Below are 22,323 nucleotides of genomic sequence, written 5' to 3'. Positions count from 1 at the left end.
AAAATTGATTAAATCATTTTTTCCCCTCATCAATCTACCCACAGTGTCCCATAATGACAAAGCGAAAACAGGTTTTTAGAAATGTTTTATTCAAAATAAAAAACATCTTATTTACATAAGTATTCAGAACTTTTGCTATGAGACTCGAAATTGAACTCAGGTGCGTCCTGTTTCCATTGATTATCATTGATGTTTCTACAAGTTGATTGGAGTCCACCTGTGGTAAATTCAATTGATTGGACATGATTTGGAAAGGCACATGCCTGTCTATATAAGGTCCCATAGTTGACCGTGCATGGCCTCCATCATTCTTAAATGGAAGAAGTTTAGAACCACCAAGACTCTTCCTAGAGCTGGCCGGCCGGCCAAACTGAGCGATCGGGGGAGAAGGGCCTTGGTCAGGGAGGTTACCAAGAACCCGATGGTCCCTCTGACAGACCTCCAGAGTTCCTGTGTGGAGATGGGAGAACCTTCCAGAAGGACAACCATCTCTGCAGCACTCCACCAATCAGGCCTTTATGGTAGAGTGGTCAAATGGAAGCCACTCCTCAGTAAAAGGCACATGACAGCCCGCTTGGAGTTTTCCAAAAGGCACCTAAAGACTCTCAGATCATGAGAAACAAGGTTCTCTGGTCTGATGAAACCAAGATTGAACTCTTTGGCCTGAATGCCAAGTGTCACGTCTGGAGGAAACCTGGCATCATCCCTACGGTGAAGCATGGTGGTGGCAGCATCATGCTGTGGGGATGTTTTTCAGCGGCAGGGACTGGGAGACTAGGCAGTATTGAGGGAAAGATGAACGGAGCAAAGTACAGAGCGCTTCTTGATGAAAACCTGCTCCAGAGCGCTCAGGACTACAGACTGGGGGCGAATGTTCACCTTCCAACAGGACAACGACCCTAAGCACACAGCCAAGACAACGCAGGAGTGGCTTCGGGACAAGTCTGAATGTCCTTGAGGGGCTCAGCCAGAGCCTGGACTTGAACCCTATCGAACATCTCTGGAGAGACCTGAAAATAGCTGTGCAGCGATGCTCCCCATCCAACCTGACAGAGCTTGAGAGGGTCTGCGGAGAAGAATGGGAGAAACTCCCCAAATACAGGTGTGACAAGCTTGTAGTGTCATACCCAAGAAGACTCGAGGCTGTAATCGCTGCCAAAGGTGCTTCAACAAAGTACTGAGTAAAGGGTCTGAATAATTATGTAAATGTGATATTTATGAACATGCAAAAATGTCTAAAAAACAGTTTTTGCTTTGTGTATATGGTGTGTAGATTGATGAATATATTTTTTTTTAATAATTATTTTACCCATTTTAGAATAAGGCTGTAACGCAACAAAATATGGAAAAAGTCAAGAGGTCTGAATACTTTCCGAATGCGCTGTATGTTGATTATTTAATAAATTGAAATGAATGGCAAAACTGCCAGGTCCTCCACACTTGGCGCCTCAGTGCTCTGTCCTTACACTGCAGAGATGTTTACTGCTCATGTGTTGGCAAATGCCCTGAGCAGTGCCACACTCCATTTAGAAACCGAGGAAAACATTCCCTGAGGACGAGTATGGCTGTTTAGTGTCAAAGGCTCACAACTGGCTGTTCTGAAAGCTTCTGTGTATCTGGAAGATTGCTTATGGGTGCATTTTCTAGAATTCTCCTTTCAGAAAGTCCTTTCTTTTTTAATATACTGTATTTTGTCACCAGTTTGGCAGGGCATTAAACACTTAAATCAGATTATCATAGGGTAAGTGGTGTGAATCAGCAGTCAAAACTGCAGATTAGATAGATACACATTAAACTCACAGTAACATTTTATTCCTGTTTCGAGGACAGCCATGCAGCTGTGGTTAGAAAATGACTAGTGTAATACTATTCAGTGTCCTCTAGATGGCCATATGAGGCCCTTTTATGAACGCTTACAGAAGCATAACCAGGTAGAGGGAGGGGAATATTTTGTCTATGAGAAACATTGCAATTTACATAAGGAAATAAAGTTATACATGCACATTGAAAGTATCCGTCCTATAACAATTCACACCATATACACAAGTCAAGGATTGATTCATCTGTGTGAATATTTGTCCATATATTTTTTATGTGTTTGTGGCATCTGATAAATTTGCTCTTGAAAAACGCAGTATTGCTTCCATCTAGTGGTTTGTAGGTCTAATGCATATTTCATTTTGAAATTGTAGTTTTAATAAATTGTGACAGGCTATTGTTTAATGACACATATAAAATCAAATGCATTAGGCAATTTTAACCACTCAAATGTGGGATTGTCAAGGCAGACAATCAAAGTTGTTCATTCAATTCAAATCGTATCCCCTACTTTATTGAAAGGCCTCGTGAATAATAATATAAATAATACAAAGCATTAATGTCTGTCTTTTAAACAATGAGTTGTAAGAGTTGTGATGTGGATTTGATGGTATGGTCAACTTCTCCTAAACACAGTCCCTGGGAGCGTGTTTTTAAGTTAGCACATCAATTACACTGTTGTACTTCAGAAGTGTGACAGATAAAAGGGGAAGTTATTACTATCAAGACATACGAATGTATTTAAGTTTCAAAGCAAATATTAGCTGGAGTTAGTATAGAGAAGTACCTTTCATTATTATATTTTAAGTGTTGATGCTCATTATTAGGCTATAATGTATTAGTAGGGTCAAGTATTAATAGCCTATTGTCATTATTGGAATACTATAATAAGGAAATGATCAAGCAAAACGTTTACACTATGGGGTGGTCACCAACTACTTTAATAGACGTCAAAGCAAATTCCATACGATCTCTGGATCTTGCTAAATGAAAGACTCATCCATTCAATCTCACTGGGCTCACTTGCCTGTTTTACTTATCCTCTGTCTCACGCGGCTCTACCATGGGGAATCTTTGGGCGGAGCCAATGACCTAGTTTTGTCCAATAGCGTTCTGCAAAGGGCAGAGACAGACCTAATTTGAACCAATCGCTGGTAGGCAGCATCCGCGCGTGCCAGGGCCATGTGCTCGCTTCGAGTGCAGGAATCGGTTTTAAGGTAGAAGGGAGATAGATATTTTGTGTCTGCCAAAACAATGACTTTCACGTTTTTGCCGGATTAAATGCAATAATATTAATAATGATGATTTGTTGAATTTGGGATCCGGATCCTTGAAATTACAGAGATAGCCCACACCCCAAGTAGTCTATAAGGAATGTAATAGTAACATTGAAAATAAATCAGAGGCTACTGGACATTGCAAAGCAATGCCATTAATGTGTAGGTTTAGGATTGGCTACAGTTGTGGCGTTTCTGTGTAGCCTACAGGACCCGTGATTATAATCAATTAATCAGATATATACATTGGTCCATTAATCTCGTGGTCACTAGTTTAGCTTTATGACTGACATTAAGGTCAACCACGTGTTCCATCACCAGGAGGGGCGTTAAAAGTTATGCAGCAGGCGAATTGTTAAAGTCAGCGTGGTTTGGTTACAGTAATCAACAACTCCCTCTGACTGGTTTGTTTATGATGGGGTGGTGCTCATTAATGTTGTTTGGGGCGTTTTAGAAGGTGTGGATCATGAATATTGATCAGCCTCTCTCCCAGCGCCAATCCCCTGTGAGCGGTGATGTCACGAGAGCGGCCCGTGTTCGTTCCAGCTGACTCCTGCCGCGCCGCGCTCGGTTGCTTCCTTGCTGGCAGCCCACAGAAAGGCAGGGAAAGAAGGTAAACGACAAAAATAACGAGAGAGAAAGAGGGAGGGAGCGAGATCTACTAAGTGGGGAGAGGAAAAACAAGAGACATCAACATCTATCCTACTCATGTTGGATATTATTTGACGAAGCAGCCTTTTTTCGCCCTCACCCCCCCCCCCCCCACACTTATTTTCAACTTTCTCTATTATTGTTTTTCTAGGCATTTCTCCATAATCCATTTTACTCCATAGACAACCTTCAGTTTCGTTTGTTTTAATTTTTCGGGAAATATTTTTGTCCAGGTCAAGAAGAAAATCAACTCGGTTTGATGCCTATTATCCTCAGTTAAACGGACATCATCAAGCAAGGTCCAACTTTGTTTATCTCATAGATAGAGGCTGTGTTAAGTGATTTACTCTTAAAAGGCACATTGCATCTGGCAAGATTATTGAATAGAACACTTTTATTTTACCATGGACATATTTTTGAGGACATAATTTTCTTTCTTTCATAACTTTTGATTTCTTAATGGCAAGTTGGAAGAGCAATAGCAATAATTTATTGTTGATGTCAAATTATATTTGTCATGTCGAATTTTACTATTATTCTCTAGTACATTCTTAATTCATATTTATATAGGCTACCATTCGGCGTTCAAATGAGGTAAATAACAGTCGGTCTAGCAGTGTGTATTCAGCTGCCCACCTGTCCACCTTTTGAATCGTTACGTCACTGTGTTGTGAACCCGTTGACAGCCAGTCAATCGTTTGTGGATTAATCGATACATTCCGCGCTCATTCCACGGTGGGAATCAACGGCCATCCCAATCATGTCTAGGCCGCTCACACAGCTCCTACCGCCTGACCTCCCGGCAGGAGCGAGCCCACAGTTCGGTACGGGTAACCTTGCGGGCAGTGTCCCGACCGGCGGACACTTGAACTCCATGGCCAGCCTCAAGACTCTCCTACAGCTGCCCATCAAGGTTGACCAGCGAGCAAAAGACTGCTGTGCAATGAAAGGTGAGGTTTGTTGTGTGTGTGTGTGTGTGTGTGTGTGGTGGGGCAGGGAGGGAAGGAAGGGGACAGTTCATGCATACCAAATGTTTAAATAAATACACACACACACACACACACACACACACACACACACACACAGGGTGGCCTGCAATCTTTGTTTTCATTCAGTTGGCTTGGTTTCATGTGTTATAAATATAAAGCATATAGACTTGACAATTCTTGCATTGACTTGTATCATGCATGACTTATTATGGCAATAGGTTCATATTTTTGTTGCCAGCAACAAGAACACACACACACACACACACATACACAGCATAGAACATGAATGCTTTTATCCTTCAATAAAGACCTTCAATAAGGACACATCTCATGATATTAATGGACACTGAGTGTACAAAAAGTTAGGAACACCTTCCTAATATTTAGTTGCACCCCCTTTTGCCCTCAGAACAGTCTCAATTCGTCGGGGCATGGACTCTACAAGGGTCGAAAGCGTTCTATAAGGATGCTGGCCCATGTTGACTCCAATGCTTCCCATAGTTGGCTGGATATCCTTTGGGTGGTGGACCATTCTTGATACACACAGGAAACTTTTGAGCGTGAAAAACCCAACTGCGTTGCAGTTCATGACACACTCAAACCGGTGTGCCTGGCACCTACTACCCTGTTCAAAGGCCTTTAATCTTTTGTCTTGCCCATTCACTCTAAATGGCACACATACACAATCCATGTCTCAATTGTCTCAAGGCTTAAAAATCATTCTTTAACCTGTCACTTCCCCTTCATCTACACTGATTGATGTGGATTTAACAAGTGACATCAATAAGGGATCATAGCTTTCACCTGGATTCACCTGGTCAGTCTATGTCATGGAAAGACCAGGTGTTCCAAATGTGTTGTACACTCAGTATATAAGGATGTCTAACACGAGCTCTCAATCCAACAAACATTGATTCAACAAACACAGACTAGATACATTTTAATTGGTCAAATGTTAACTAAGGGTGGGGGCAGGGAGGGTTGTTAAATGTAATGTAAAAAAGAGACATAACCAAAAGTAGTTATTTATCATGAGGGCCATAAGAAATACCTAGTAATCCTTATACTGCCAGAAATATTAAAATCTCACCTTTCTGGTAAAAATAGTTATAAATTGCTGAGGTGTAGTCACTTTTGAGGACACAAGCTCAAGTTCACAGTACATATATGATGAAAATATGAAAAATCATGTATGATGTATTTCCTATTCAACAAAAGTTGGGGAATAGGGCTTCAAATGATTAAAATGCTTTTTAATGACTTACTATAATATTTAATATTTCTTACAGCTGTAAAATACAGTGGCTTGCGAAAGTATTCACCCCCTTGGCATTTTTCCTATTTTGTTGCCTTACAACCTGGAATTAAAATGGATTTGTGGGGTTTGTATCATTTGATTTACACAACATGCCTACCACTTTGAAGATGCAAAATAATTTCTTTTGTGAAACAAATAAGAAATAAGACAAAAAAACAGAACTTGAGCGTGCGTAACTATTCACAGCAATTACAGCTGCAAGTCTCTTGGGCTATGGCTCTATAAGCTTGGCATATCTAGTCACTGGGATTTTTGGCCATTCTTCAAGGCAACTGCTCCAGCTCCTTCAAGTTGGATGGGTTCCGCTGGTGTACAGCAATCTTTAAGTCATACCACAGATTCTCAATTGGATTGAGGTCTGGGCTTTGACTAGGCCATTCCAAGACATTTAAATGTTTCCCCTTAAACCACTCAAGTGTTGCTTTAGCAGTATGCTTAGGGTCATTGTCCTGCTGGAAGGTGAGCCTCCGTCCCAGTCTCAAATCTCTGGAAGACTGAAACAGGTTTCCCCTCAATAATTTCCCTGTATTTTGCGCCATCCATCATTCCTTCAATTCTGACCAGTTTCCCAGACCCTGCCGATGAAAAACATCCCTACAGCAGCATGATGCTGCCACCACCATGCTTCACAGTGGGGATGGTGTTCTCAGGGTGATGAGAGGTGTTGGGTTTGCGCCAGACATAGCGTTTTCCTTGATGGTCAAAAAGCTCAATTTTAGTCTCATCTGACCAGAGTACCTTCTTCCATATGTTTGGGGAGTCTCCCACATGCCTTTTGGCTTTTGGTGAACACCAAACGTGTTTGCTTATTTCTTTCTTTAAGCAATGGCTTTTTTCTGGCCACTCTTTCGTAAAGCCCAGCTCTGTGGAGTGTATGGCTTAAAGTGGTCCAATGGACAGATACTCCAATCTCCGCTGTGGAGCTTTGCAGCTCCTTCAGAGTTATCTTTGGTCTCTTTGTTGCCTCTCTGATTAATGCCCTCCTTGCCTGGGCTGTGAGTTTTTGTGGGCGGCCCTCTCTTGGCGGGTTTGTTGTGGTGCCATATTCTTTCAATTTTTTAATAATGGATTTAATGGTGCTCCGTGGGATGTTCAAAGTTTTGGATATTTTTTTATAACCCAACCGTGATCTGTGCTTCTCCACAACTTTGTCCCTGACCTGTTTGGAGAGCTCCTTGGTCTTCATGGTGCCGCTTGCTTGGTTGTGTCCCTTGCTTAGTGGTGTTGCAGACTCTGGGGCCTTTCAGAACAGGGGTATATATACACTGAGATCATGTGACAGATCATGTGACACTTAGATTGCACACAGGGGGACTTTATTTAACTAATTATGTGACTTCTGAAGGTAATTGGTTGCACCAGATCTTATTTAGGGGCTTCATAGCAAAGGGGGTGAATACATATACACGCACCACTTTTCTGTTATTTATTTTTTATAATTTCTGAAACAATTTATTTTTTTCATTTCACTTCACCAATTTGGACTATTTTGTGTATGTCCATTACATGAAATCCAAATAAAAATCCATTTAAATTACAGGTTTTAAAGCAACAAAATAGGAAAAACGCCAAGGGGGATAAATACTTTTGCAAGGCGCTGTAAATATGATCATACTTACTGACAGCACAAAATCAGCACCCATTCATATAACTGAAGACAGACAATTTTCTGCCCAGCGTCCTCTGAGCAACGAAAATATGCCATTCAAATGCCAGCTAACTTGTTACAACTTCAGCTTTAAGCACAACATGCAAGTGGTCTTGTATAAATTATACAAAATGATTTTGTATTAAAACTGAAGTTGTAACAAGTTAGCAGGCATTTGAATGGCGTCTCTTCGTTGCTCAGAGGACGCTGGGCACAAAATCGAGAGCTCTAAATCCATCGGAGAAAATCACAGGGAGATGATACTGCTTTTGCTGCAATCGCTAGGCTCACCCGTTTCATATGCTGTATTCATTGTAAGCGGCGCTGCAAGGTTCACAGCCAGAGGAAATCGATCCTTTGTCTAGATAGGCCAGAAAATGTGAGGTGTCGCTCCCTATGCAAATAAGGTGTCAGATTTCACATACTGCATCTCAGTTGAGAGCAGCATGTGAAGTGGGACAACCAGAACGTTCAGAGTCAAATCAAATGTTATTGGTTACATGCACCAAATACAACCGGTGTAGACTTTACAGTGAAATGCTTACTTACGAGCCCATTCCCAACAGTGTAGAGTTAAAAAGTAAGACAAATATTTGCTAAATAAAAAAGGAAATAGTAACACAATAATAACAAGGCTATAAACAAGGAGTACCAGTACCGAGTCAATGTGCAGGGGTACGAGGTGGTTGAGGTAGTTGAGGTAATACAGTATGTACATGTGGGTAGGGGCAAAAGTGACTAGGCAATCAGGATATATAATAAACAGAGTAGCAGCAGTGTGTGTGAAAGTGTGTGTGCGTGTGGCGTCAATATGCATGTGTGTGTTTTGTGTGTGTGTGTGTGTGAGCATATGCAATGTGTGTGTTGGAGTGCCAGTGTCGTATGTGTGAGTGTGCGTAGAGTCTAGTGAGTGTGCATAGAGTCAGTGCAAAACAATTGAGATAAATAAATAAATAAATAATAGAGGGGTTTAATGTAAATTGTCTGGGTAGCCATTTGATTAACTGTTCAGCAGTCTTATGGCTTGGGGGTAGAAGCTGTTCAGGTGCCTTTTGGTCACAGACTTGGCGGTCCGGTACCACTTGCCGTGTGGTAGCAGAGAGAAGAGTCTATGACTTGGGTGGCTGGAGTTTTAGAAAATGTTTAGGGCTTTCCTCTGACACTGCCTGCATAGCCGCGGGAAGTAGTTTGGGTGGGGCTGGACTAATCTTTTTGCCCGTGCTGGCGCTGCAGACTGCTAAATCGGTCTGTTAATACAGGACTATTAAAGGCTCAGTGCACTACTTTTGTGAAAAAATATTTATTTCAAATATGTTTTATATATATATATTTTTAATTCTGATTTTTCAGGGGGTGCTGCAGCACCCTCAGCAACCCACTACTTCCCGCGGCTATGACGGCCTGGTATAGAGGTCCTGGATGGCAGGGAGTTCGGCCATATGCACTACCCTCTGTAGCGCCGTGCGGCCAGATGCCGAGCAGTTGCCATACCAAGCGGTGACGCAGGCAGTCAGGATGCTCTTAATGGTGCAGCTGTATTACTTTTTGAGGGTCTGAGGGCCCATGACAAATCTTTTCAGACTCCTGCCTCCTGAGGGGGCAGAGGCGTTGTCGTGCCCTCTTCACGACTGTGTTGGTGTGTATGGACCATGATAGGTCCTCAGTGATGTGGACACCGAGGATCTTGAAGCTTTCGACCCGCTCTACCACAGCCCCATCAATGTGAACGTTGAGGGAGAGGTTGTTTTCCTGGCACTAGACTGCCAGGTCTCTGACCTCCTCCCGAAAGGCTGTCTCATCGTTGTAGGTGATCAGGCCTACCACCGTTGTGTTGTTGGTAAACGTAATGATGGTGTTGGAGTCGTGCACGGCCACACAGTCGTGGGTGGACAGGGAGTACAGGAGGGGACTGAGCACGCACCCCTAAGGGGCCCCAGTGTTGAGGGTCAGCGTGGCAGATGTGTTGTTGCCTACCTTCACCACCTGGGGGCAGCCTGTCAGGATCCAGTTGCAGAGGGAGGTGTTCAGTCCCAGGATCCTTAGTTTAGTGATGATCTTGAAGGGCACTATGGTGTTGAACACTGAGCTGTAGTCAATGAACAGCATTCTTCCTTTTGTTCGGGTGGGAAAGAGCAGTGTGAAGTGCAATAGAGATTGGGTAATCTGTGGATCTGTTGGGGAGGTATGTAAATTGGAGTGGGTCCATGGTTTCTGTCTGGCCCGCGACCTTGTGAATGTTAACCTGTTTAAAGGTCTTACTCACATCGGCTATGGAGAGCGTGATCATACAGTTGTTCGGAACAACTGGTGCTCTCACGCATGGTTCAGTGTTGCTTTCCTCGAAGCGAGCATAGAAGGTATTTAGCTCGTCTGGTAGGCTCGTGTCACTGGGCAGCTCTCGGCTGGGTTTCCCTTTGTAATCCGTGAATGTTTGCAAGCCCTGCCACATCTGATTAGCGTCTGAGCCAGTGTAGTAGGATTTGATCTTAGTCCTGTATTGACGTTTTTCCTGTTTGATGGTTCGTCGGAGGGCATAGCGGAATTTCTTATAAGCGTACGGATTAGTGTCCTGCTCCTTGAAAGCGACAGCTCTAGCCTTTAGCTCAGTGCGGGTGTTGCCTGTAATCCATGGCTTCTGGTTGGGATATGTACGTATGGCCACTGTGGGGACAACGTCATTGATACACTTATTCATGAAGCCGGTGACTAATGTGGTAAACTCCTCAATGCCATCGGATGAGTCCCGCAACATATTCCAGTCTGTGCTAGCAAAATAGTTCTGTTGCAAGTCCCCTAAATAGAGAACTTAACGTTTAAGTTAAAGGGATGTCACAACCTTAGTCAGCTGCTGTCTGTACACAAACAACAATCCCATTGACAAACAGCCTCCCCCTGGTGGCTATAGAGTTGAACAACAGCCCTCCACCATTTCCATGGATGTCTTTGTGTGAGAGATGACGCTGACCAAGACTGACAGCTCCTCCAATGGAGTCGGGGCACAAAGGGCCTACCAGCATCAAGTTCACCATCAGAGCATGCATAGTCGTTGTGTATCACTAATGTTAAGGGATGGAGAAGGGTTTTATTACATGAGATAGAGTCTTGAGTGTTTTTTGCAAAAATATTTGGTTGCCTGTGGCTTCATGATGCATTTCCCTTTGAACAGAAAAAGTATTTTTCTCTCCCTGGTCGGCTGGCTTGCTTTGTTCGACACCCTCATATACACCCACTCGCTGAGCGTATCTCCCCTCTCCTCTCTCCTCCCTCTTCCATCCTCTCTATCCTCTAGCACATTTACCAAATCCCCTCATGCAGTCCTCTTCCACTTCTCACATCTCCCTCACTCCCCCTTCACTTCTATCTCTTTTCTCATCCCTCTTCTGTTATTTTCTTTGCATATCTCTCTCTATTTTCACTCCTTCTCTTTTCTCTCCACTTCCATCACCCCTCTCTTCCTGTTTGTACTCCCTCTTCTTTCTCTCCTCACCCTCTTTATTCTCATCTCCTATATTTCCTGTCATCCCCCAATATCGTCCTATCATCAATCTCTCCTCCTATTTGAATCTCTAATGTCTCCTCTTCCCTTTCCTCTTCCTTCTCACCACATATCCTCTTATATTCATTCCCTATGTCTATTTTTTCTCCATCCCCTCCTACCTAATTGCTCCTCTGTTCCATCTCTCCTCTCTCCTGTCTATTTATGATTTTGCATTGCTTTTCTCTAAATGTCTCTCCTCATGTTTCCTTTCTTCTCTATCCTCTCTCCTGTCTGTCTGTCTTATTTTGCGTTCCCTTTTTTCTCCACTCCCTCTCTCTCTTCCCTCTACATGTCTCTTTCCTCTCTATCGCACTTCCAAAACTGTGTGTGTGCGTATGTGTGTGCTGACAATAATGTGCTGTCCTGCTGGCCAGTACAGCCCTGGTGTGATCATCACGCTATGAATCAGCCCTGTCACCCTGTCCCCTACCCCTTCTGTCCTCTATGTGATCTCCTCTGCCTAGCTCTCAGCGGTGTCACACTGATAGTCATCCCCCATTTTTGAGCCCCCTCTCCTCATTAATGTGATGGCTCTCAAGGGGATGAGGGCTGAGACATGAGACGATGCCACCTCCGCTAATAATGTTAGCGTATTATGTTAGCTTAGCATCTTACTCTTTCCTCATTATGTTAGCTTAGCATCTCACTTCTTCTTCATGATGTCAGAGTAGCATTTCAGTCCACCTTCATGATATTAGCATAGCATCTCACTCCCTTACTCACATTTGTCAGCCAGCCTGTGTGTGGATGGGAAGACTGCTGGCACTGTTGCTGATGCAGCCATGTAATGGCGGTTGGTTGCCTGCAGAGCTGATGAGGGCACTAGGCTCCCAGGCAGATTATGTGATGATAAGAGACAGCAGTGATGAACACTGAACAGGCTGGATTGTTGCACTCAATGTCTCTCTCTCTCTCTCTCTCTCTCTCTCTCTCTCTCTCCTTTTCCTCCAATTTTTCTCTTCCATTTATTCTTGCTCGCTCTCTTTCTCCATCTCCTTTCTCTCTCTTTCTCCCCACTAACAGATAAAGACAAGCCCCAGGACTCAGACGAGGACTCCATGGGTGGGGGTCCAGGTGGTCGGCCTTCCCAGTCGGCCTTCCTGGGGCCCCATCTGTGGGAGCGCACGCTGCCCTGCAGCGACGGGGGCCTCTTCCAGCTGCAGTACATGGACCTGGAGGAGTTCCTGACTGAGAACGGCATGGCCATGCACAGCAAAGGTGGCAATGGCTCCAGCGCCAGTGCCCAGGTGCCCTCACAGAGCTCCCTGCAGTCGGCCGTGCCCAACCAGAGCTCCCAGTGCCCGCCGTCCTCCCCTCCGCCATGTTCTTCTTCATCGTCCTCCATGTCCTCCTCATCTTCCTCCTCCTCGCTGCTGGGCCTGGACAACGTGCCGCCGCCACCAAACGGACTGCCAGGCATGATGGGAGGGCCTGAGAGCCTACATGGTTAGTAGTGGAGCTCTGCTACCTGACCCGAGCCCGACGGGCCCCAACGTTATACATCGGGTTAGGGCTGTGTAGGGCCTGTTTTTTTCATCAATAACTAGGGTACGAGTAGGGCTCGGGTATCACTAAATTAATCACTAACGTTTTGAAGCTGAGCCATTTGCTCGTGCTCTGCTGCGCAGCACAGTCATATCTGACTAAGATCATAACATGGTGTCAGAAGTCCTTAAACCTCATCAAATATAAGACAGGATAAATTATTTATTTTTAAATGTATGTGTAGAGTGACCAAAAGTAGCTAACAGCTAACTGCTCTCTCATGTCTCTTCGTTCGTGGAGCAAAGCCAGAGATACTTTTGAGGAGATGCTAAACTCCATTGGAATCGTATTAACGCCCATTGTGTACGTTGCCCATGCTACATCAATGGGCCGCGCGGTGCATTCTGGGCGATTCTGGGACAAGGAGAGATCTCCTTAAAAGGAGTGAATGAGAGTCAATTGGGCGCTAGCTCAAAAACCCAACATTAGCATGACGTTCGTCAACAAGAAGTTCAACATTACAAATATATTCTGAGATTTGAGATACTTACTGTAACTTGCTATCTGTAATATTGTATAACTTTGGAATCGTGACATTACGTACTTTCAATGAAAATAGGCACGTTTCTCGACTCATACCCTGACTTTGAGAAGGGATTGCGTGATGATTAGCTTAGCAACCGCGTGACGCAGCATAACAATGTGAATGCGATTGGGTGACAGTCTGCTGGGTGGGGCGTTATACGTTTCCCTATTCATTGCCCAATGGGATTCCTATCTCCTCCTTTCTCTAATATCTCTGGCAAAGCAGCCGTTGCTATGGATACACAGACTCAAAGCCGCCATGAGCAGAGCGCATGCAGAACGAGCTGCCTGCGCGCAGGGAGCGATCGAGTAACAGACAGAGAGGAGCAGCTAATGGATTTACTAATAGGAAGTTATTAAGGGCCTTACATTTGGCAGAAGCAATCGGGCCTGGTTAGGGTAGGGCCTGAACGTCGCGGTTAGGGCTTAAAATTCATGCCAATGCAGGGCTCTTGTTAGTAGGGTGTGTGGTAAAAGAGGGGAGGGGCAGGGAGTGTGTGGGTGGGTGTAGGTATGTACAGGATGTGTGTGTGTTTGGTTGTGTCCATGTGAGTGTTTGTTTCTGTGTTTAGCAGGGGTTGGAACCAAAATTATGTTCAGATCGTTTTGTTCTGAACAGAACCACTTTTTTCCGTTTCGTTCCACTATTCCGACCAGCAAAATAACGTTTTGAACTGGTTCGAACCCAAAAAAACTATTTGTTTTTGTAGAGCTCCAAGGCAAAAACTAATATGTAGGAGGGCCAATAGAACTGCTTTGTGTTTTATTCCATAGTACAAATGCATCATTGTGCATTGATGCATCCGAAAATCCCCAAATCTCCTACTGTCTAGTGTGAAATTGGTGGCATGATGCTAGCGGAAGAGGAGCAAGGGACAGGGGACAAAAATAAGCTATATACAAAGGGTAAAAAGACAGGGTATAGTCTCAAAGAACTTGTCCAATAGACTATTCACGGCCCTTTATTTTGACACTTGTAGTTTTACGGTAATTAACCTCGTAAACTCGGAAGCCCTCTGGTGGCATTTTCTAAACGACGCATAATATTGTATTCTACCCCCATAAAGTACATTTTATTTTCAAAACTACAAACACATGTTTTACAATGTCCATCAGGATGTACCCTTTCCATGACTAGACCTACATTGCATACTCTTATGACATTGCCAGCAGTAAGATTTGAGTTTGATTTCCAGAAAGACAAGGACTGTAGCTTTCAAATGATATGTCACTTTCTATTTTCTGACAAAACATTCTCGCCGGACCAAAACAACCACTCAGCGTTTTTCATATCTGCTAAATCAGTGCAACACAAACAGACACATTTATTTTTTTCACCTTTTATTTAACCAGGTAAGCCAGTTGAGAACAAGTTCTCATTTACAACTGCGACCTGTCCAAGATAAAGCAAAGCAGTGCGATTAAAAACAACGACAACACAGAGTTACATATGGAATAAACAAAACGTACAGTCAATAACACAATAGAAAATCTATATACAGTGTGTGCAAATGAAGAAAAAATATACACATGAGTTACAGACCAGGGAAGACAATCGGAGTGACACCTTAGCATAGAGATATAAACAAATTCAGAAATCAATCATAGAAATGTTTACCACAATAATTCATTTTAATGACGTGTCGAGGAAAGAGTTAAGAAAGACTCTGCAATACAGGACAAAACGAGAGAGAGAGCCCAGTTCAGTGTTCTCCTTGCATGTTTTAATACCTCTCACTCTATCTCTCCCTCCCCCTTACTCCCTCTCTCACACGCTTGGGCCATGTGCAGGCGTTGTCACGTGGCGATGCAGAGAGTAATGGAGCGAGAGAGAGCAAGAGAGGGGAAGGGAGGGGCGGCGGAAGAAGGAGGGGTTGGAGGGAGAGAGGCATAGAGATGGAGTAAAGCAGAGAGAGAGAGAGAGAGCTCTGGTGAGCCCTAGCATAACATTGCATAAGACTAGCCTTACATAAAGAAGCAGAGAGATTTACATTGCAGAGATATCCCCTTCATGTCGCCATACCATTTTTACACACTGAACAACATTGTGACATAACATTTCAGAATTACATGTTGTTGACATAAGGACTGAGGGAAAGACTGCTGTGAAATGAAAGGTGAGGTTTATTGTTTGTGTGCGTGTGTGTGTGTGGGGGCTGTGCTCTCTCTTTGTGTTATTTTCTGAAGGAGGGAGGAAGAATGTGAGGAGGGGTGGTTTGTCCTATGGATACTTAGGAAGAAAGGATTTTGTGTATGTTTTAAATATAAGATAGAGGGAGTATGGGGGTGGGGTAGGGATTGGAGGGGTATCGTATGGAACTGTCTTTGTGGTGGCTACGGAGCGATGGGACTGGGGAGTGCATTTTATGTAACACACTTCCTAAATCACATTCCATTTCAGCGTTGCATTTCCTCAAGTGTTTTCTAAAACAGAGCACAATCAAACAATCGTTGCCAACAAGACTGATTTCCCTATTAATAATGCAATAAAAACACTGAGACCAATATTGAATTGAAATGTAATATGAAATTCCTATGTTATCGCTGATTTATGAATGTATAAGAATGTATTGGTTGTCTTCTGAGGAATAGTGGGTGTTGAGGTTAGGTTATACCCTTGGTATAAAGCTGTTGTAGCCATAGCAATAGCTCATATTACAGCACAGGGAAATAAAACAATGTAGTGAAGGCCTCATGAATTGCAGTCTAATTTCACTGGTTAAAGTTGGGTGTGAGAAATAATAACAATAGTGTGTTTGGATTATGAAAGCTTTAAACCCTGCTTAGAAGTGTTACCTGGAAAATGTACATGTATTGCTATCAAATGTCAAAAATGTATATTAAAGGAGTATTTTACAACTAGATGTTAGATGGTTCCTCACCCTGAAAGTAGTCTATAGGCCAGGAGAAACTGTAATCAGGTTTCTTTAAACAGACACTAAAAACTTCAGCTAACTTTAACCACCACAAGCTAACAATCAATGGAAGTGATGGGGGCATGTGAGCGTGTATTTTTTTAATGGCCAAATCACCTTTTAAGTAGCATCAAACCAAATATGGAGGTGATTTGAATTGATTTCAGGTGATTTGGATATTTCTCTTAAACATACTCACATGCCCCCATCACTTCCATTGATTTTTATCTTCTGGGGGCTAAGGTTAGCAGAATTTTGTAGTGTCTGTTTAAAGAAAACTGAACCATGGATTACAGTTTCTGTTGGCCCATAGATTACTTTCAGGGTGAGGAACCATCTAACATCAAGCTGTAAAATAGTGAACTACTCCTTTAAAGATAAAGCATATTTTACTGACTGAGGGTAATATAGTATGACATTGACCAAAGGTAAAAGAGGGGAGATGGCAAGGGCTATAAGAAAGCTTAGAGCTGAATGTAGAAGGTTGTTTACCCAGCTGCACAGTTCTTGGATAATTTTCAACCTTTTGCCCAAAATGGTTGTTATTAAGATTGGACTTTGGTGCCATCTTATCCTGGATCAGCCAGCTGCCAACTCGACCACATGACTGACTGTGTTATGTGGCCTCTGCTTCCACCTGGTGGCTGACCAGTAACACTGCAGCCTCCATGCAGCAGCCAGTTTACATACACAGAAATAACTAATCCTCTTTACCTTATTCTCAGCATGGTTGAGGCTTTGACCCTTCACCCTGGCCATGGTGAGAAGCATGTGATCAACCACAAGTTTGTTTTTGTTATCCTCTCTCCATATAGGTGGCCAAGTCGTGCCTCCTGACCTCTCACCCTCCTCCACCACCTCCTCTTCCTGCCCACCCGGGCTGCCAGGGGGCCCACCGGTCACCAATGGCACTGCTGACATCATGGTGAACTTTGACCCGGACCCGGCGGATGTGGCGCTGTCCAGCGTGCCGGGCCAGGAGGCCTTCGACCCCCGAAGGCACCGCTTCTCGGAGGAAGAGCTCAAGCCACAGCCCATGATCAAAAAGGCTCGCAAGATGCTGGTGCCAGACGAGCAGAAGGTACTACATTTCTTCTTGGCTTTAAATGTAGTTTGCACCTAAGAAGCTTAATGGTAGAGTTAGCAATAAGATGTCATCATAAAAAGCGGGGCAACTTCCTGCTTACTCAAGTGAATGACAATGTAGGCATGCATCAAGGGAGGGCACACATTGGGAAGTTTACATACACCTTAGCCAAATACATTTAAACTCAGTTTTTCACAATTCCTGACATTTAATCCTAGTAAACATTCCCTGTCTTAGGTCAGTTAGGATCACCACTTTATTTTAAGAATGTGAAATGTCAGAATAATAGTAGAGAGAATGATTTATTTCAGCTTTTCTTTCTTTCATCACATTCCCAGTGGGTCAGAAGTTTACATACACTCAATTAGTATTTGGTAGCATTGCCTTTAAATTGTTTAACTTGGGTCAAACGTTTCGGGTAGCCTTCCACAAGCTTCCCACAATAAGTTGGGTGAATTTTGGTCCATTCCTCCTGACAGAGCTGGTGTAACTGAGTCAGGTTTGTAGGCCTCCTTGCTCGCACACACTTTTTCAGTTCTGCCCACACATTTTCTATAGGATTGAGGTCAGGGCTTTGTGATGGCCACTCCAATACCTTGACTTTGTTGTCCTTAAGCCATTTTGCCACAACTTTGGAAGTATGCTTGGGGTCATTGTCCATTTGGAAGACCCATTTGCAAACAAGCTTTAACTTCCTGACTGATGTATTGAGATTTTGCTTCAATATATCCAAATAATTTTCCTTCCTCATGATGCCATGTATTTTGTAAAGTGCACCAGTCCCTCCTGCAGCAAAGCACCCCCACAGCATGATGCTGCCACCCCCCGTGCTTCACGGTTGGGATGGTGTTCTTCGGCTTGCAAGGTCCCCCTTTTTCCTCCAAACATAACAATGGTCATTATGGCCAAACAGTTCTATTTTTGTTTAATCAGACCAGAAGACATTTCTCCAAAAAGTACGATCTTTGTCCCCATGTGCAGTTGCAAACCGTAGTCTGGCTTTTTTATCGTGGTTTTGGAGCAGTGGCTTCTTCCTTGCTGAGCGGCCTTTCAGGTTATGTCGATATAGGACTCGTTTTACTGTGGATATAGATAATTTTGTACCTGTTTCCTCCAGCATCTTCACAAGGTCGTTTGCTGTTGTTCTGGGATTGATTTGCACTTTTTGCACCAAAGTACATTCATCTCTAGGAGACAGAACGCGTCTCCTTCCTGAGAGGTATGACGGCTGCGTGGTCCCATGGTGTTTATACTTGCGTACTATTGTTTGTACAGATGAACGTGGTACCTTTAGGTGTTTGGAAATTGCTCCCAAGGATGAACCAGACTTGTGGAGGTCTAGAATTTGTTTTCTGAGGTCTTGGCTGTTTTCTTTTGATTTTCCCATGATGTCAAGCAAAGAGGCACTGAATTTGAAGGTAGGCCTTGAAATACATCCACAGGTACACCTCCAATTGACCCAAATGATGTCAATTAGCCTATCAGAAGCTTCTAAAGCCATGACATAATTTTCTGGAATTTTCCAAGCTGTTTAAAGGCACAGTTAACTTGGTGTATGTAAACTTCTGACCCACTGGAATTGTGATACAGTGAATTATAAGTGAAATAATCTGTCTGTAAACAATTGTTGTAAAAATGACTTGTGTCATGCACAAAGTAGATGTCCTAACCGACTTGCCAAAACTATAGTTTGTTAACAAGAAATTTGTGGAGTGGTTGAAAAACAAGTTTTAATGACTCCAACCTAAGTGTATGTAAACTTCCGACTTCAACTGTACATGCTTCAAGTGTGCAAATACAATGCTCAGTTGTGACACCTCTGCCCCCCTCGCCATCCCAAAACTGAGCCTTCTTGCCCCTCTCCTCTCTCTTCTTTTCCCCAAACCCCCACAACACGCCTCTACTTTGTGGTGACTTCTGCAGGACGACAAGTACTGGAGCCGGCGCTACAAGAACAACGAGGCTGCCAAGCGCTCACGTGATGCCCGGCGCCTCAAGGAGAACCAGATCACGGTGCGTGCCGCCTTCCTGGAGCGAGAGAACGCTGCTCTCAGACAGGAAGTGGCCGACATGCGCAAGGAGCTGGGCCGCTGCCGCAACATCCTCAACAAGTTTGAGAGCCGACACGGAGACTTGTGAGGAAGAAGAAGAAGAAGAGGAGGGAGGGGGTGGAGGAGAGGGGGGTAGAAGGCAACATTGGCAGCACTTTAGTTGAGGGGGTGCGCGTACGGCCTACGTATACGTGAAGTAAACATCGTATGACACCTGTAGTAAGCATCCATGTTGCGAGGAGCCTACAGTGTTGTAGTGAGTGCAGCCTCCATTTTATGTATCTGTGCTGTTTCACTTCCCGTGTCTCTTTGACTGGTAGTGTCACCTGGGCGTCGAGACGTCGTTCAGTGTTTATATCAGGTGCATTGCAGTGTTTTTGCGGGTAATGCGCAGGCCATACGTGCACCCATTCAAATGAGGTGTTCAAATCATACAGATCATAGACAACTAATGTTTTTAAGCTAAAGACAAGGAGACAAGCCAGGGGAGGACAGGTGTGTAATTTTTTTCTATGACAAAACATGTATATTTTTTGACTGTACTGGGCAGGGAGGGAGGCATGGGCAAACTAGAAAACAGAGGATGAGCTATAACTAGAAGAGGAGCAGTAGGAGAGGTGGGCAGGAGAGAAGAAAGCAAAGAGATTTCAACATAGGAAAACTGTATATTTTTATATTTGCAAACACAGAGAGTTCAGAGGAGATTTTGGAAATAATATTTTGTATATTTTATATATGGGTGAGTTTAGTATAGAGATAGGGGCTATATGAAGATGTTTTAACAACAGGGTGGATTGATAAATGATATATTTTGAACTTATTAAGATAGAGGGTTAGAGGTCAGAGGTCGTAATCGAGAATGTATAATGGTTGTATCCAGGCATAACATGACGACAAGAGAGGAGAAGTATCTTAGTAAATGATTGTAGACATAGACAGATCGAAGATGAAACAAACATTGTATATTTTTTATTTTGTTCTAGTGGGTTCGTTGAAGCAGTTAAAGGGAATTCTCAAAAATGTTCACTTCATATTCATCATCTCCAATATCACCCTAACATCAACATGTGAAAATGGGGCATTTATGTTTTGTAGTAAAAAAGATAGAGGAAGATAAGTGTTTCCAATGAATTCATCAACCTATTAGTAGGCAATGCCTACTCATAATTGGTTAAAATCACACGATGCACACCGATGATGTCATTGGAAACCCTTATCTTAGAAACGTGCAATATTCACATATATTGATGTTGGGGTGGTGCTGGAGATGATGAATATGAAGTTGAAAAAATGTCAAATGTCCCTTTAAAGTGCAATTCTTCCTCTTTTCAACCTCATAATCATAATCTCCAACACCAAACCAGTGTTTACATATGTGAAAACATCGCGTTTCTATGATCTGTGGTTAAAAAGAAAAGGAGAAAGGTCCTAAAAAAATGCTTCTCTGTGACATCACCTGCAACGAGTTTCTAGCCCAAGTGAGGGTATTTTCTAGCTCCCCACGTCACCGCGAATCTCATAGTTTTTTATAAAATCACTGTTTTTAAAATGTTTTGACTTTTGATGATGTCATCGGGTAGAACTTTTAAACTTTTTATATTTTTTCTACAAAACTTAGAAACGCACCGTTTTCACATACACTACATGTCCAAATTAGTGGATTCGGCTATTTCAGCCACACCCGTTGCTGTATAAAATCGAGCACACCGCCATGCAATCTCCATAGACAAACATTGGCAGTAAAATGGCCTGTACTGAAGAGCTCAGTGACTTTCCAACAAGTCAGTTCGTCAAATGTCTGCCCTGCTTGAGCTGCCCCGGTCAACTGTAAGGGCTGTTATTGTGAAGTGGAAACGTCTAGGAGCAACGACAGCTCAGCCGCAAAGTGGTAGGCCACACAAGCTCACAGAACCGCAGAGTGCTGAAGCGCGTAGGGCTTAATAATCGTATGTCCTCGGTTGCAACACTCACTGCCGAGTTTCAAACTGCCTCTGGAAGCAACGTCAGCAGAATAACTGTTCGTCGGGAGCTTCATGAAATGGGTTTCCATGACTGAGCAGCTGCACACAAGCCTAAGATCACCATGCGCAATGCCAAGCGTTGGCTGGAGTGGTGTAAAGCTCGCCACCATTGGACTCTGGAGCAGTGGAAATGCATTCTCTGGAGTGATGAATCATGCTTCACCATCAGTCCTTCGGACAAATCTGGGTTTGTGGATACCTGGAAAACGCTAACTGCCCCAATGCATTGTGCCAACTGTAAAGTTTGGTGGTGGAGGAGGAATAATGGTCTGGGGTTGTTTTTCATGGTTCAGGCCCCTTAGTTCCAGTGAAGGGAAATCTTAACGCTACAGCATACAATTACATTCTAGACAATTCTGTGCTTCCAACTTTGTGGCAACAGTTTGGGGAAGGCCCTTTCCTGTTTCAGCATTACAATGCCCCCGTGTACAAAGCGAGGTCCACACAGAAATGGTTTTCGAGATCAGTGTGGAAGAACTTGAATGGCCTGCACAGAGCCCTGACCTTAACCCCATCGAACACCTTTGGGATGAATTGTAACGCCAACTGCAAGCCAGGCCTAATCGTCCAAACATCAGTGCCCGACCTCACTAATGCTCTTGTGGCTGAATGGAAGCAAATCCCCGCAGCAATGTTCCAACATCTAGTGGAAAGCCTTCCCAGAAGAGTGGAGGCTGTTATAGCAGCAAAGGAGGGACAAACTCCATATTAATGGCCATGATTTTGGAATGAGATGTTTGACGAGCAGTGTATTTTGGCCATGTAGTGTATGTTGACACTGATATTGTGCTGGAGATAATGAAAGTGAATTTGAAAAGTGGTGGAGTTGCCCTTTAATTTGTTATCTTCTCTTTGATTCCTTTCTGGAATTAAATCTTTTTAATTGTGTGTCTGGCGGTGAGGAAGAGATAGAGAAAATAAATTGAAATGCTACAGTCAG

The 22,323-nt window shown here is 43.5% G+C and overlaps 1 protein-coding gene across 1 annotated transcript; it reads left to right on the top strand.

Annotated features, from left to right (window-relative positions):
- Positions 1 to 4,410: 4,410 nt before the first annotated feature.
- LOC311132881 (hepatic leukemia factor-like) lies at positions 4,411 to 20,769 on the top strand. The gene is made up of 4 exons (XM_084166243.1): positions 4,411 to 4,696; positions 12,263 to 12,685; positions 17,040 to 17,305; positions 19,235 to 20,769. The coding sequence occupies exons 1-4, from the start codon at positions 4,507 to 4,509 to the stop codon at positions 19,448 to 19,450; spliced, it is 1,095 nt and encodes a 364-aa protein (XP_084022369.1). The 5' UTR covers positions 4,411 to 4,506; the 3' UTR covers positions 19,451 to 20,769.
- The last annotated feature ends 1,554 nt before the right edge of the window (positions 20,770 to 22,323 follow it).

This window comes from Coregonus lavaretus, assembly GCF_964263955.1.
Source record: "Coregonus lavaretus genome assembly, chromosome: 7".
Taxonomy (NCBI): Eukaryota; Metazoa; Chordata; class Actinopteri; order Salmoniformes; family Salmonidae; genus Coregonus; species Coregonus lavaretus.
Note: the sequence above shows the minus strand (reverse complement) of the source record. Positions and strands in the feature narration are given on the sequence as shown.

Coding starts and splice junctions, on each gene's coding strand:
- LOC311132881 (XM_084166243.1), top strand. CDS start 4,507: ATGTCTAGGCCGCTCACACAGCTCCTACCGCCTGACCTCCCGGCAGGA. Junction 4,697..12,262: donor AGACTGCTGTGCAATGAAAG/GTGAGGTTTGTT, acceptor CCCCACTAACAG/ATAAAGACAAGCCCCAGGAC. Junction 12,686..17,039: donor AGGGCCTGAGAGCCTACATG/GTTAGTAGTGGA, acceptor CTCTCCATATAG/GTGGCCAAGTCGTGCCTCCT.